The sequence below is a fragment of the Rana temporaria genome, chromosome 3 (assembly GCF_905171775.1).
Source record: "Rana temporaria chromosome 3, aRanTem1.1, whole genome shotgun sequence".
Taxonomy (NCBI): Eukaryota; Metazoa; Chordata; class Amphibia; order Anura; family Ranidae; genus Rana; species Rana temporaria.
Window position 1 is genome coordinate 126031983 of NC_053491.1, and position 15334 is coordinate 126047316.

General features: G+C 47.8%; 1 protein-coding gene across 1 annotated transcript in view; it reads right to left on the bottom strand.

Annotated features, from left to right (window-relative positions):
* Positions 1–15334, bottom strand: part of UPF2 (UPF2 regulator of nonsense mediated mRNA decay) — a 102034-nt gene that overhangs the window by 16924 nt on the left and 69776 nt on the right. Inside the window, 4 exon segments of the mRNA XM_040343392.1 lie at positions 1275–1373; positions 1703–1807; positions 4339–4449; positions 4451–4491. Of these exon segments, the coding sequence (XP_040199326.1) occupies positions 1275–1373; positions 1703–1807; positions 4339–4449; positions 4451–4491 (356 nt within the window).

The following is a 15334-nucleotide window of genomic DNA, read 5'->3' on the forward strand; positions in this document are numbered from 1 at the left end:
TACTCTGTGTAAAACCACTGAACTTTAATACCACTTTACGGCAGACTTTACATTTGAATGAACTGGCATAACGCATTAACGCACAAAAAGGGGCCATGAACAGCAATGGTAAATGGATTACTTTATTTTCTTCCTTTTTGGATAAATTGTGGAGCTAGAACTTCTGTCAAGGCGTTCTGTGTTCCCACTAGAAATATTTCAATACACCTGTTGTCCCACATTCATAACAGGAAGCGTGTGGAAATTTTCCCAAAGGATGAAGAATTCCAACATTTGACAGTTCTTGCAGAAGATGTCCTCTCAAGATATTCTCTCAACTTCTGTCCCATGACAGCCATAACATTTTAGATTTCCCCCATATTCCCTCCCCATGTGGTCACCCATAATCCTCCATCATTCTATCTGAAAACTAGTACCAAAGTTTTGTTCAAAATTATCCTTTCAAGAATGGAGGCCCCACCTGGCAACCAAACTGCAGTGTTCACAGGCATATTACTAATATGTAGTATAACGTCGCATTCAGACGATCGGAAATTATGACAACAAAACCGTGGATTTTTTTTCCGACGGATGATGGCTCAAACTTGTCTTGCATACACACGGTCGCACAAATGTTGTCGGAAATTCCAAATGCCAAAAACGAAATCATGTACAATGTCACTATTAAAAGGGAAGTTTAATATCAGTTGTGTTAGTAGAAGTTTGGTGAGAGACGATTCGCACTTTTCAGTCCGTTACAGTGTGACGAATGTGCGATCTCCATTCCAAACGCTAGTTTTACCAGACTGAGCGATTCCGTCTCGTACTTGATTCAGAGCATGCATGGAATTTTGTGCGTCGGAATTGTCCACACATGATCGGAATTTACGAGAACGGATTTTGTTGTCGGAAAATTTGAGAACCAGCTCTTACATTCTTTATTGTCGGAAATTCCGACAGAAATGTCCGATGGAGCCTACACACGGTTGGAATTTCCGACAACAAGCTCCCATTGAACATTTGTTGTCGGAAATTCCGAGCGTGTGTACGCGGCTTAAGAAGTAAACGTAAAGATTTAAAAACAAGATTTATGTGTGGTAGAGGATAACACAAAAAAGCTTTGCAAAGTTTCCAGAATACAGACAACTGAGGTAGGAAATACCCCAAGATGAAAGTCCATAAATGTCATTTGCCATTCTTCAAATCAACATTGCACTGCTTGATAGGACTTCGATCACTTGGCATTGGATACATTGACTAAACAGTACTTGGCAAAAAAAAAAAAAGTCACATACTTGAAGGTTTTCCAGCATCATCTTGTCTAGAGCTTGAATGAAGTCTTCATCTTCTGCACAGGCTACATGCTTTATTCCACCTCCCTTCATCATCACCTCCTGAAAAAAATTAAAAAAATAAAGTATAAGGGAGCACTTCACTGACCACCAATGGTAAGAGGTCCTTCCCTAATGACAACCTATGCAAGTCAGCATCTCTCCCAATAATCCATTGGGGAATTTATTCACTCATGACTAATGCAAGGGGGCACTTCTCCCACTGTATGCAGAAAAGTTACACCAGCACATGCATTTGATCCAAAACTTAATTTTACTTCTAATCTTATAATAAAAAAAGGCAGCACTCAATCCAACTCATAAGCAACAGGTTTCGACTAGAGTGGATCTTGTTCTCGCTGTGAACACTCAAAAAAAAAAAAATTACGTACATTGTTTTCTTCATCAGTTTCATTCTCCTTGTTTGAGTCGGTCAAGTAATCTGTGTTTTCCTCCTCTTCTTCCTCTCTTTCATCCAATTCATTTTCAGAAGCATCCTTAAAAACAAGTGGATTTACAGTTTTACTCACTATTGAAACTTGGCACAGGATGACACTGCTGCACTGTAAAGACATAGCTATGAATGGGAAATATCACATGAAATATTGACCCCTTAATGTAAAATGTGGATAATAAAATCCTAAATGTTGTCAACATCTTCTTAAAGTGGACCTGTCCCCTACACTGCGGATAAAGTCTCAAAGATACATAAAATAAATGATGTGTGGGTCTGTGCCAAAAGCCTTGTTCATCAGATAGAAAATAGTCTTCAGACATGGCTACAGTCCAAGCTGTCCTAGTACCAAGCACACATCTTGAAACAATCGTAAATGATTGTCTGTGGTTTAGAATTTTTCAATCGCCTATTTGCTTGAAATAAGACTGGTGCCCAAATCATCTACACATCACCATTTACTGCACAGTTGATGGCACAGCTGCAAAGATTACCTGTTGCTCCAATGAGGGGAATTTGGGCTTTCTTGGGGACCTCCTCCGCATGAGTTATTACCAGCCCTGGATGGAGTCCAGATTTTCCTTATTTAAAGGAGAAGTCCAGGCAAAACCTAACGCTAAACCTGCTCTGTGCCACATTCTAAGCCTAAACTATCTAACCCTGTAAAGCAAAATTTCCTGCACTTACCTATTCTGCACCGATCCAGGCCGGTCTCCAGCAGCGGATGCTGTGTGCAGGAAAGAACCAACAACGGCTGTGAAATGAATAGGAAGTGACATCACCCATAGACTTACTATGGGGCTTCTGTTGTTAGATGCCTCTCCTACACCTGCCTACAGAGTGAAGCCGTGACTGACAGCTGATGCTTGGACAGGACTGCAAGATAGGCAAGTACAGTGATTTTTGCTTTACAGGGTTAGATAGATTAGGTTTAGAATGTGGTTTAGCGTTAGTTAGGTTTTGCCTGGACATCTCCTTTAAGTACCAGATATGGTTTTCACTGTTAAAATATATATGATTCTTGCACCTTAAACACTGCTCAGTTATTTTACAGTAGTGGACAACTTTAAGGCTGCTTTCACACTGAAAGTGCCGGCCTTTAGCGTGGGCGTTTTGGCGCAGTTTAGAAGCGGCGCTTTTCTGCTGCTAGCAGGTGTTTTTTTACCCCCATAAAGAAGAAAGAAAAAGGGTAAAAAGTTCTGTTTTGCGGCGCATTGAAGCTTTGAAAGCGCTGCATATTCATTCCAATGGGCAGGGCGTGTTGGGAGCACTAATACAGCACTCCCAACCCCCCTAAAGTGATGCTGCTTGCAGGACTTTTGCGAACGTCCAGCTAGCGCACCCCCCCATTGTGAAAAAGACACACTGAAACGAATGAGAGGCGGTTTCAGGAGCTTAGCAGAGGCCGTGTCTAGCACTAAAGCACCTGAAAACCGCCCAAGTGTGAAGCTGGTCTTAATGTCAATACCAGTCATACTTCTATTTTCTTAGCAGTGGTATGGGTATGTTTTCTAGTTTATAAATGTAAATATTGTTGAAGGACTCTCACATAATTGAGGTTTTTGAATGGGTTAAGCACACCTTATAACAATATTCAAGAACAGAGAAAGACAGCAATAGGTGTCATTTTAAAACACAAATATAAAAAAGTCCCGTGATTTCTAACTTGGAGAGCGACAAAGATTTACCTAAACAGCAGTAATGTTTCCCACCTTTAGTCGCTCCTATTTGCTTCAAGCTCAGGAACAAGTAGTACAGCTGTGGCTAAAAGGTTTGAGAATGACACAAATTTACATTTTTACAAAGTCCTGCTGCTTTAGTGTTTTAGATCAGTTCTGTCAGATGTTACTATGATATACGTGAAGTATATTTTCAAGCGTTTCATAACTCCAAAGGCTTTAATTGACAATTACATTAAGTTGCAAGAGTCAATATTTTCAGTGTAGACGCTTCTTTTTCAAGACCTTGCAATTCGTCCTGCACGCTGTCAATCAACTTCTGGGCCACATAGACTGATGGCAGTGATATTGCCAGGCTGCCTGTGTGCCCATTCAGCACCACTTCCTGAACACAGATTGGTTGTAGTTTTAAAGTATGCTTGGAGGCGGTTGAATCTCTGAATATCAGATGAATTGGGAAAACAGCTTAAAGCACAAAACACTCCAGAGAGAATGTTACACAAAATATGATCACTGGGTCAGGAGAATCTTGCTAGAATCAGATGTTTTTTAGTTGTATAAAATCACTGCATAATGCAGCAGGCATCAAAAACCCTGGACATACTTGGCAGCCAAAGTTTCTTATTCATCACAGTCCTAATAAAATGGCACCTTGGGTGAGAAATGTGTCCAGGTTTGTTCTCCTGCTGCTTTGCTACACCATTATTTCATAAAATAAAAAATTTTAATTCAAAAAGGGTACTCCTGCAGACTGTACCAAAGATGAGGTTCTTGAGGAGTGGAATTGTGTGGACTGGGCTTGTTTCCCTGGCAGTAGCCGAGCATTTTTTTAATCAAAAAATAAATTGCTAATTTAAGAAAGAACTGATTAAGTAGAAAAAAAAAAACGACTAACTTCTTCTTCGCGATCATTCATTTTCACTTTCATTCCCAGACTGCTCCATCTGTCTCTGCCCCTGGAGCTTTCTTCCTCTTCATCATCATCGTCATCTTCCAGTGCCTCACCCCTCAGTCAAGGAATGTTTTGAATCCTTGTCATTTACAAGGCCTTGTAGATCATTAAGATGTCAATTTGTTAGCAGAACATAAATAACACTTTTTAAGCTAAATAAAATATAACACATATATACACAAAACATAATTGTAAAAAAAAAAAAAAAGGGTACCGTATTTAAAGGCATATAACACACACAGGAGTAGTAACATGCACCTTATTTTAAGAGAGGGATGTTTCAGGAAAAAAAAGTTACATTTTAAATAAAAAAAACTTTGAAGCAAGAATAGGATTTTTTTGTACTCCCGTAGAAATCCTATTCTCTGTGTCCATGGGCGGACACGCTAAATAAATCTTGACCAGTGGGTTATGTTCCCTGTTTACAGGAGAGGACTAGGCAGAAACATGTTTGTTAATGTAACATGTATTTAATTATCTAGTCCGAACAGCCCGCCCAGGGGGCGGTCCCTCCAGACATACCCTCCTCACTGCAGCATGCAGCCTCAGTTCGTAACAAGCAGTACAAAAGAGGGGGTGGGAGCTGTGTCCGTCCATGGACTTTTTTGTACTCACCGTAAAATCCTTTTCTCTTATCGTCCATGGACGGACACAGCTCCTTAAATCTTGACAAGTGGGACGTCCCCAAGCAGTGTCAAAAAACGAGGGGTGGGAAATATATCAGTAAAACCAATTTGAACTTCACCCCAAAACAAGCAGAGCTCCTCAACGAGGAGGTGCAACTTTTAAAAGCCACCTGCAAAATCTAGCATCCAAAAGAAGCATCAGAAGATGCACTCCACAGCAATGTAAATTCTGGGAAAGCGTGAACGGACGAGCAAGTCGCCTCCTTGCACACCTGGGATACCGACACATGCTGTCGGAAAAAACACAGGAAGCACCATTGCCCTGGTCGAAAAGTGCCATGGGGGGCCCGCCACTTAAGAGCATAGGCCTGTATGACAGCCTGCCCGATCCACCGAAAAAAGGTGGTCGACTAGACCGCCAGGCCCTTTTGTGGACCAGACACCGACACAAAAGAGAGTCAGATTTCCAAAACGGAGCCGTAGCAGGCTGGTACACCCGCAAAGTGAGTACCATGCCTAAAGTATTAAAGGCAACCTCCGTAGGATGCTCCTGTCGAGGACAGAAGGATGGAAGAACAATGTTCTTATTCCGGCAAAAGGCCGGAACCACCTCGGGAAAGAAGGGAAGGTCGCGGCGCACGACCACCTAATCCTATGGAGGGTCAAGCATGGCGGCTTGCAAGACAAGACCAGCAAATCAGAAACCCCTCTAACAGAGGTAAAGGCCACCAAAGGGGCCACCTTCTGAGATAGTTGTCAAGAGACATCTCTCTGATGTTTCCAAAAGGAAGGTTCCTGAAGAACCAAGAGCACCAGAGTCAAAACTCATGGGCGGAAGAGGATGGGCCAAGAGGGGAAAGTATAGGACAAACCCCCTGCACAAAAAGGTACCCACCAGGGAACAAGCCGCAAAAAGGCCACTGAAAGAACACAGCCAAGGCTGAAATCTGCCCCCAAACGGTGCTTTAAGCAATTTTTTGATCCACTCCAAGCTGTAAAAACAGCAGGACCCTGGACACCGAGGACGTCACTCCATCTCTTCGCACCAAGAGCTGTAGGCCTGCCAGATGCGACGGTAGATCCTCCGGAAGAAAAGACTACCGTGCCCTCAGCATGGTTGAGATGACCGTGTCGACAGACCCCAGTCTCTTAAAGTCTGGCATCCAATAGCCATGTTGAGCAAGTCAGTGACTGTACAACAGGAGGAAGTATGGGACCTCGAGAAAGAAGGACCTCCCGCCACGGTACCTCCGCTACCAGGCGCCCAATATCGGCGTACCAAGGACGCCGAGGCCAATCTGGAGCGATTAGAATCATCGCCATTCCCCAGCCTCCACTCTGTGGAGCAGCCGGGGAGGCCACTACAATGGAGGAAAAGGCATAAAGTCGCCGATACAGACCCCACAGGGCGACTGACGCATCTGTACAGGATCACTAGACCTGGCCACAAACTTTGGACACCCTTGCGTCTGAGACGAGCGACTAGGAGATCCATGCCCTGTAAGACTCACCTCCTGCAAAAGGAGTTGACTCCAAGTACAAAGACCAGAAGTCCTGGTCCAGCATCAGGCGACTCCAGTAGCCTGCCTGCCGGTATACCTGATGGTAGACCGAAGCCACAGCTGTGACGTTGTCAGGCTGAATCCAGATCGGACGACCTTGCAACCTCCTCGACCACGAGGAGAGGCACAGCCCGATTTCCCAAAGTACTAGGACAAATAACGGTAGACAGGGTCTACAGCACCTGGTAATCCCAGGCGGACTCCCACGCAGGTACTAACCAGGCCCGACCCTGTGTAGTTACCGAGATCAGACGAGAACGGGCGCATACAGTGAGGCGTGGCTATAAGGGGCCGACTGGACCTCCCAGGCGCCCCCACAACCCAAGAGGTTGGCGTCTGTTGTAATCACTGTCCACAAAAATGAAGAAACTACTTCCTGGACCAAAGACTCGGGGATCACAGCCACCAATTCAGAGACACACTGGCGCACCTGAATCTGATGATTCAGAGACAAGAGATTTGTACCACTCGGACAGTATTTCCCTCTGGAAAAAACACGAGCGTAGAACTGGGCATACGGTACCGCCTCAAAGGAGGCTACCCACAGACCTAGGATCTGCATGCAAACGGAGAGAAGACCGATTGCGTGATGCCAATACCTTCACCGCAGACTGAAGAGTCTGCAATTTCTCCAGGGGAAGAAAGACCTTTGCCACTGTGGAGTCCGGAACCCCTAGGTACTCCAAAACTGAGTCGGAACCAGGACCAACTGGTCTAAGTAGCCCACGATGTCAAAGCCTCGTTGTCCCAACAAGGTTAGGATAAGTGCAAGCTCCTTGGTGAAAACCTGTGGTGCTGGCGCCAGATCAAAAAGAAAGGGCCACAACTGGACAGTGGGCCTCCCCATCGCGAGGCACAGAAACCTCTGTGACTTGCGCAAAGTGGGACATGCATGTATGCGTCCTTGATGTCCAAGGACGCCAGAAAGTCCCCCGGATTGAGCGCAGCTACAACCGAACGAATGGATTCCGAGCGGAACTACCCATCGTTCACAAAGGCATCTTAGGCCCTTGAGGCCCAAAATCAGATGGACCCTGTCCATCTTTGGGACCGAGAACAGATTTGGATAGAATCCCTCACACCTCTAGTCCTGCAGGAAAGGTAAAATTACCCCGCAGCTTAGCAAGTCCCACACAGGCCCCAAGGCAGACCGACGAGCCGGGAGAGGGAGACACGAGGGAAGAAATCTGTTCGGTGGATTGGAAGTAAGCCTATCTAGTACGCCGAAGATACCACCTCACAGACCCACTGTCGGAGAGCAGGGAGGTTCACCCGAGTTGGTGAACAGCAAAGTCGACCCCCCATCCGTCGAAGACGGGCAGGGGAAGCTACCATACCTTGGCGGGTTTCGGGTGCCGGCGCGATCGGCATACGCACCCAGGGACGTTTTAGTGCCGCCACAGCTGAGCCATTGTCGGCCTGGGAGGGTTCGCCCGCGGACCCTGACTGACGAAAATACCACTTTGGTGTGGAAAGGAAGGACCCGCCGACGGCGGGCTCCTTCCCCCTGGAAGCCTGAGGGAGGCGAGTGCTCTTTCCTCCAGTGACATCCTTGAAAATGTCATCCAGCGAGGACACAAAAGGTCTCCCACCCATAAAGGGTAAATCTGCCAGGGTGTATGTTAGAGGCCCGACCAGCATTCCAACCAGAGAAGGCGGCAACCATCTCTGAAACTGAAGCCCTGGATACCAAGGGCGCGGCATCCAGTGAAAACATCACAGACATATACAAGGCTCTGGACCAGCTGGTCAGTTAGCCTAATGACTTAGGGAGAGAGTCAGTGCTCCTCCACTGTCTGATGCAAAATTCTCACTACGTGAGTGACTGGGACCCCAGCGTAGTGGCCACAATAAGCCGCAAGGCAGACCCCAGCATGGTAGACATGGAACGGGTCAGTACTTCGGATCTTCTATCAGTCAGATTCATACAAGCGGGGGTCCCCCCAATAGGGAGGGTGGTCACCTATACATGACAACCGGAGGGTCCACCACCAGAGAAGAAGCCCACTCTCTTAAAAAAAGCTCTCCTCAAAGGGGCACTGAACCGCCAGGCGGTGAGGGACTACAAAAGCCCTCATCGGCTTTTCTCATTCCGCATCTTAGAAAATAGCAAAGAAGGGCACAGAAGGAAAAAACCTACACAGAACGGTCTGATTTGTGTGATCCCAAAAAAAGGGATTTTTAATACAGCTTACCTGTAAAATCCTTTTCTTGGAGTACATCACGGGACACAGAGCGGCATATTCATTACTAGTGGGTTATATGGAGTACCTTCAGGTGATGGACACTGGCAATCTCAAACAGGAAGTGCCCCTCCCTATATAACCCCCTCCCATAGGAGGAGTACCTCAGTTTTGTAGCAAGCAGTATGCCTCCCAAAAAGGTCCCCATAAGAGGGGTGGGAGCTCTGTGTCCCGTGATGTACTCCAAGAAAAGGATTTTACAGGTAAGCTGTATTAAAAATCCCTTTTTCTTTCTCGTACATCACGGGACACAGAGCGGCATATTCATTACTAGTGGGATGTCCCAAAGCAATGCTTACAATGAGGGGGGGGAGACATCTTCCCAAGACAAAAGGATTTAATTTATACTCAAATCATAATAAATCCAACTTAGTTGAGAAAAATAAATTTAAATTTTAAATTTTACTCAAAAGGGAGCCCCCGGAATCCGAGGGTCTCAAACTGCAGCCCGCAGCACTGCCTGCCCAAAGGCTGCATCAGTATTCCTTCTTACGTCCAACTGGTAGAACCTTGTAAACGGTGGACAGAAGACCAGGTTGCCGCCTTGCAAACTTGAGCCATAGAGATCTGGTGGTGTGCTGCCCAGGAGGCGCCCATGGCCTTAGTAGAATGAGCCTTTAATGATAACGGAGGAGGCAACCCCTTCAAGCCGTAGGCCTGAGTGATTAACCGTTTAATCCACCTCGAGATGGTGGATTTTGCAGTTGCCTGCCCCTTCTTGGGCCCATCCGGTAAAATGAACAACACATCTGTTTTCCGGATCTTCTCTGTAGCTTTAAGATAGGCCTTCATGGCCCTGACAATATCCAAGGTATGCAGCAACCCTTCCTTTCTGGAAGTAGGTTTAGGAAAGAAGGATGGTAATACCAAATCCTGGTTTAGATGAAAACTGGATATAACCTTTGGTAGGAAGGAAGGATGAGGGCGGAGAACGACCTTGTCCTTATGTAAAATAAGATATGGTTCCTTACAGGATAAGGCTGCCAGTTCCGATACTCTTCTGGCGGAAACTATGGCGACCAAAAATACTAACTTCCTCGTCAGTAAAACCAAAGGAATTTCAGCCAACGGCTCAAAAGGTTTGTTTCTGTAAACTTGACAGAACAAGATTTAAATCCCACGACAAAGCGGGGATTTAACTGGAGGATTAATACGTAAGACCCCTTGAATGAAGGTCTTAACCAGCGAGTGGGTGGCCAGCGGCCGCTGAAAACCATACTGACAAAGCTGAAAACTGTCCTTTGATTGTGCTTAATGCCAGTCCTCTACCCACTCCTAGCTGGAGAAAACTTAATACTCTATCGATGGTAAACTTACGAGAAAGCCATAACTTGGACTCACACCAGCCTACATAGGCCTTCCAGACCCTGTAATAAATCACCCTAGAGACCGGTTTCCTGGCTCTGATTAGGGTAGAGATTACTTTCTGAGACAGACCTCTACCCCTGAGAATCAGGGATTCAGCTTCCAGGCCGTCAATTTAGATGCCGTAAGGCAGGGTGGAGGATCGGACCTTGCGATAGCAGTACTGGCCGTAGAGGAAGAGTCCAAGGGTCTCCCACTACCATCCTTAGGATTAGTGAATACCATGCCCTTCTGGGCCATGCTGGAGCTACCAGGAAGACTGGTATGTGCTCCACCCTGATCCTGGCGCAGCAGGCGGGGTAGTAACTGGAGCGGGGAAAATGCATAAAGAAGTTTGAACTGATGCCAAGGGCAAACTAACGCATCGGTTCCGCAGGCCCTGGGATCCCTTGTGCGGGACATGAACCTGTCTAGCTTCTTGTTCAGTCTTGATGCCATGATATCCACGTCCGGCACTCCCCATTTCTGGCAGAGTGTCTGAAAGACCTGTGGATGCAGAGACCACTCCCCCGGCAACAGAGTCTGGCGACTTAAGAAGTCCGCCTGTAGGTTGTCGACTCCAGGAATGAATATAGCCGATATGCAGGGCACATGGGCTTCTGCCCACAAGAAAATCAAGCTCACTTCTTTCTGAGCAGCTTGACTCTTGGTTCCCCCTTGGTGATTTATATATATGCCACCGCCGTGGCATTGTCCGATTGTATTTTCACCGGGAACCCTTGTAGTTTGGACGTCCAAGCCCTGAGGGCTAGTCGAGCAGCTCTGAGCTCCAAGATATTGATGGGCAACTGCTTCTCTGCCGCTGCCCAAGAGCCCTGGCGAGTGCAACCATCCAAAATTGCTCCCCAGCCCATCAGGCTGGCGTCTGTGGTTACTATCTTCCAGGTCACAGGACTGAAAGTCTTTCCCTTCAGGAGATTCTGAGGGTTTAACCACCAAGCTAGACTTTGCCGCACTCTTGGTGAGAGTGGCCAAGGAATTTCTAAGGCCTGAGGCCTCTTGCTCCAGGCTGACAGGATGGCTGCCTGCAGGATGCGAGTGTGGCTCTGAGCGTACGGAACCGCCTCGAATGTGGCCACCATCTTGCCTAGTAGCCGCATACATAGGCGAACGGTTGGCCTTCTCTTGCTTAGAACCATTTGTATTAGCTCTTTGATGGCCTTTAATAGGGGTAGAAACACCCTCTGTTGTTCTGTATCCAATCTCATGCCGAGATAATCCAGCTGCCTTGTGGGCAGGAATGCTGACTTGTCTCGATTTAGGACCCAGCCGAACCTCTCGAGGTACTGAACCGTGAGGGCCACTGCTCTTTCCAGGCCAGGGAGACGAATGGTCTACGACCAAGAGGTCGTCCAGGTAAGCCAGGACCGTGACCCCCTGGATCCTTAGATTGGCTAGGATTGGGGCTAGGACCTTCGTGAATACCCGGGGGGCCGTAGCCAACCCGAAGGGGAGCGCCACAAATTGGAAATGACGCTGAGCCACCGAGAAGCATAGAAATACTTGATGTGGCTGAAAAATTGGCACATGAAGGTAAGCATCCTTTATGTCTATGGACGCCATGAAGTCGTCCTTCTGGAGCACGGCGACAGCTGACCGAATAGTTTCCATCCGGAATGAGCGGACCTTTAGATACGCATTTACTCCCTTTAAGTCCAAAATTGGCCTGACATCGCCGTTGGGCTTTGGGATGATAAACAGGTTGGAGTAGAACCCCAATCCCTGTTCCCGGACTGGTGCTTCTACTATCACTTTCTGGCATAGCAGATGATTCAATGCCGCCATCAATGCGGCTCCTTTCACAGGGTCGCCTGGTACTCTTGACTCCTGGTAATGAGGAGGAGGGAATTTTAGAAATTCTAGCTTGTAGCCCGTGGTCACGGAAGACCGTACCCAGCAGTCGGGAATGGTGGCCTCCCAAACCTCTGCAAAGAGACGCAGCCTTCCCCCCACCATCGTGGGTGGTGGCGCCCCTTCATAGGGCCGACTTGGGGGCTGGCTTCGCAGGCTTGCGGTACCACTGCTTCTTGCCCCCAGTGGCTTGGCCCTGCGGCTTATTGTTAATGCCTGATCTTGCAGGAGGCCGTCGATACTGTTTGGTATTAGAGGGCCCCTGCCCCGGGGAGGGCTGGCGCCTAAATGCGGGCCCTCAGGCCTTCTTCTTGACTGGCAAGAGAGTGCTTTTGCCGCTTGATATAGTCTGAATATATCTATCCAAGTCTTCTCTGAAGAGATGTCCTCCATGGAAGGGAACCCTACCAGGAGTTTTTTTGCACGGGGGCTCAGCCTCCCAATTCTTCAACCATAAGAGCCTTCTCATATGGATTAGAAATAAGGATAAACGTGACGCCTGCTGGATGGAGTCCTTGATAGCATCCACCGTAAATCGTATAGCCCTGGGTATATCCAAAATTCCTCTGCCTGCTGGGCAGGGATAAGTTTAAGCATTTGCTTAGTCTTATCTGATAATGCTTGGGCCACTCCAATAGCAGCCACAGCGGGCTGAACTATCGCCCCTGCTGAAGTAAAGGAGGCCTTAAGTAATGTTTCCAAGCGTTTATCAACCGGATCCTTAAACACCTGCAAGTTTTCTACAGGACAAGCTAAAGATCTGTTCACACATGAGATGGCTGCGTCCACAGTAGGGACAGCCCATCTCTTTGAAAACTCTTCCTCTAAGGGTTACCTGTCTGGCTTAGCCCAGTCCTGAAAAATCAGGTCCTTTAACAAAGGATGTACCGGGAATACCAAATTGGCTTGGGGCGCTTTCAGGGAGCCCAATGAGGATACCGCGGAGGCCAGAGGCTGAGGCACAGGTATCTTAAAAGCCAACCGCACCATATCCGTTAGGGACTGAACCCACAGTCTTTCTGCGTGAGAAGCTGAAAAAGGTTCCTCTATTGTAGAATCCTCAGAACCTAAATGGTCAAGGTGATCCTGACCTCCCTCTGTCTGGTCTCCTTGATCCTCCAATTCGTCAGTCGGAGAGGATATCCTCCTCCAGAGACTCAGACCTGGGAGACGGGGATCTAACCCGCTTCTTCCCTGCCAAAGATGCCGTAATTAGAGCGGCCATCCTCCTTTCCAATCCACCCAAGGTGGAGGCTAATATCTCTTCCGTTACATAGGAAGGAGCTGGTTGAGTAGGGCCAGCCATAGCACCTAGCAACCCTGATGGCTCACCTAGGACAACAACTTCCGGGCATTCCGGAGTAGTAGGGGCCACTAGATTTTGGATATCCTCAGAGCCCGATGGAGAACCTTTTGGTTTTTTAACCGTTTTAGCGTTCTTAGCGCTACCTGCACCCTTAGGAGCCATAATATACAAATTCTGAGGCACTCCGCTAGTATACAACTGACTGTAATAGCTGGAGAAAATACACATATAATCAAATAAATGTGAAACAATAGGATAGGGTAATGTTAGAGGGACTCCAAACCTCCCTAACCTATAAAAAGGGAAAATCAATACTGAGCCCCAAGGGCTTCAACCAGAAAAAAACTTTTTTTTTTTTTTTTTTTTTTTTAATCTGGTATTGACCCCCTAATGCTGGGCTAGGTGAGCACTCTAAGTGTTCAAAGGCGCTGCTTAGTACACAGGCTTGAATGCAAACTTTTAAGCCAGAGGCTCCTTAGTAAGGTGTACTTCCCACAACTGCCACCGGGTGTCACTGTGCCAGAAAGCTCTGTCAAACCTTCCTATGCTGTAGCCAGCATCGCTGCTCCGTGTCCCCTCACAGCCTTTACAGACTGAACAGCCCTCCAGGATTTATCCTCCCTGTGTGTAGGGGGGAGGAGCCGTCCGGCGTCAACCGCCCCCTCCCCGCGGCGTCGCCGCGCGCGCATGCGCGTAAGCGCGCGCACAGATAAGTAAAAGCGTGCGCACGCGCGTCAAACGCCGCTAGGGGAAGCAGGAAGCCATGTGGAGAGGAGACACCAGGACCCTAGACGCTGGAGCAGCAGACACAGGTAAAAGGGAAGCTTTAAACTGTCTCCCTAATGGTATGGTTCCTTCTCTGTGGAACACCCTCCTTGTGACAGAAGCAGCAGCAGCCTACTAGCCCAGCCAGGGGAACCATACCTGGGTGTTTTGAGCCATCCCGTTTGAAAACTTTGTGGTTCTCCTTTGCCCATGCACAGAGGCATAAATAGGCTGCCCAAGAATCCCCTGTAGGAAGCCTACTGACAAACCAAGTTCCGTAGGCCCCCTGCTTACCTTTCCACGCCGCAGGGTATAGCTCTGCAAGAGGCCCAATCTTCACCCTTCACCGTGGGTATGGTCATAGACCTTCAGGGACTGGGGTCTTAAAAGAACACCACAACCTGGACCTATACAGCACCACTGGCAACAGGTATTCTCTAGGTTAGAAACCAGACCTGGAACCCAGGGTCCAGCCCTCCAAGGAGAGGCATTATAGGCAAAACCCCATCCACGAATTGGGGCCCGGGTACCGTCCACTTTGGCTATGAAGCACCTTGGACGGATCCGGTCAGCTGGCCCTGGTCCCAAGGACTACTACAGGCACAGCCTCAACGTGCACCAACACCTAAGACACTGGCGAAAAAACTGAGGTACTCCTCCTATGGGAGGGGGTTATATAGGGAGGGGCACTTCCTGTTTGAGATTGCCAGTGTCCATCACCTGAAGGTACTCCATATAACCCACTAGTAATGAATATGCCGCTCTGTGTCCCGTGATGTACGAGAAAGAAAAGACCGAGACCTCAGCGGAAACCCAGCTGCACTATCCAGCTAAAGAGAGTCCCTTACAGCAGTGAGAAGCGCACCCATAAATGCCTTATCCTCCAGACCCAGGTACCTGGTCCATGGCTCCATGACAGAGCATTCCTCAGGGGATAACGGGGTGAGGGGGCATTCTTTTAACCCCCGTCCGACCGCAGTGTCACCAAAGTGTCCAGGACCAACAATAAAAAGCATCTGTAGGAATCCCAGGCACTAAACACCTGCTGCCACCACAAGCATGTTGGGGAAGGACCAGATACTGACTGAAAGTGAAAAGAAACGTGAGGAAAATAGCTGACCGCAATGTAAGCTGCGTCATGGCGCGGCTACAACAAAATGGCCACCAATAGGAGTTTTCAATGCAATGGAAAAACCACCCAAAAAATGCAGCATTTAAACA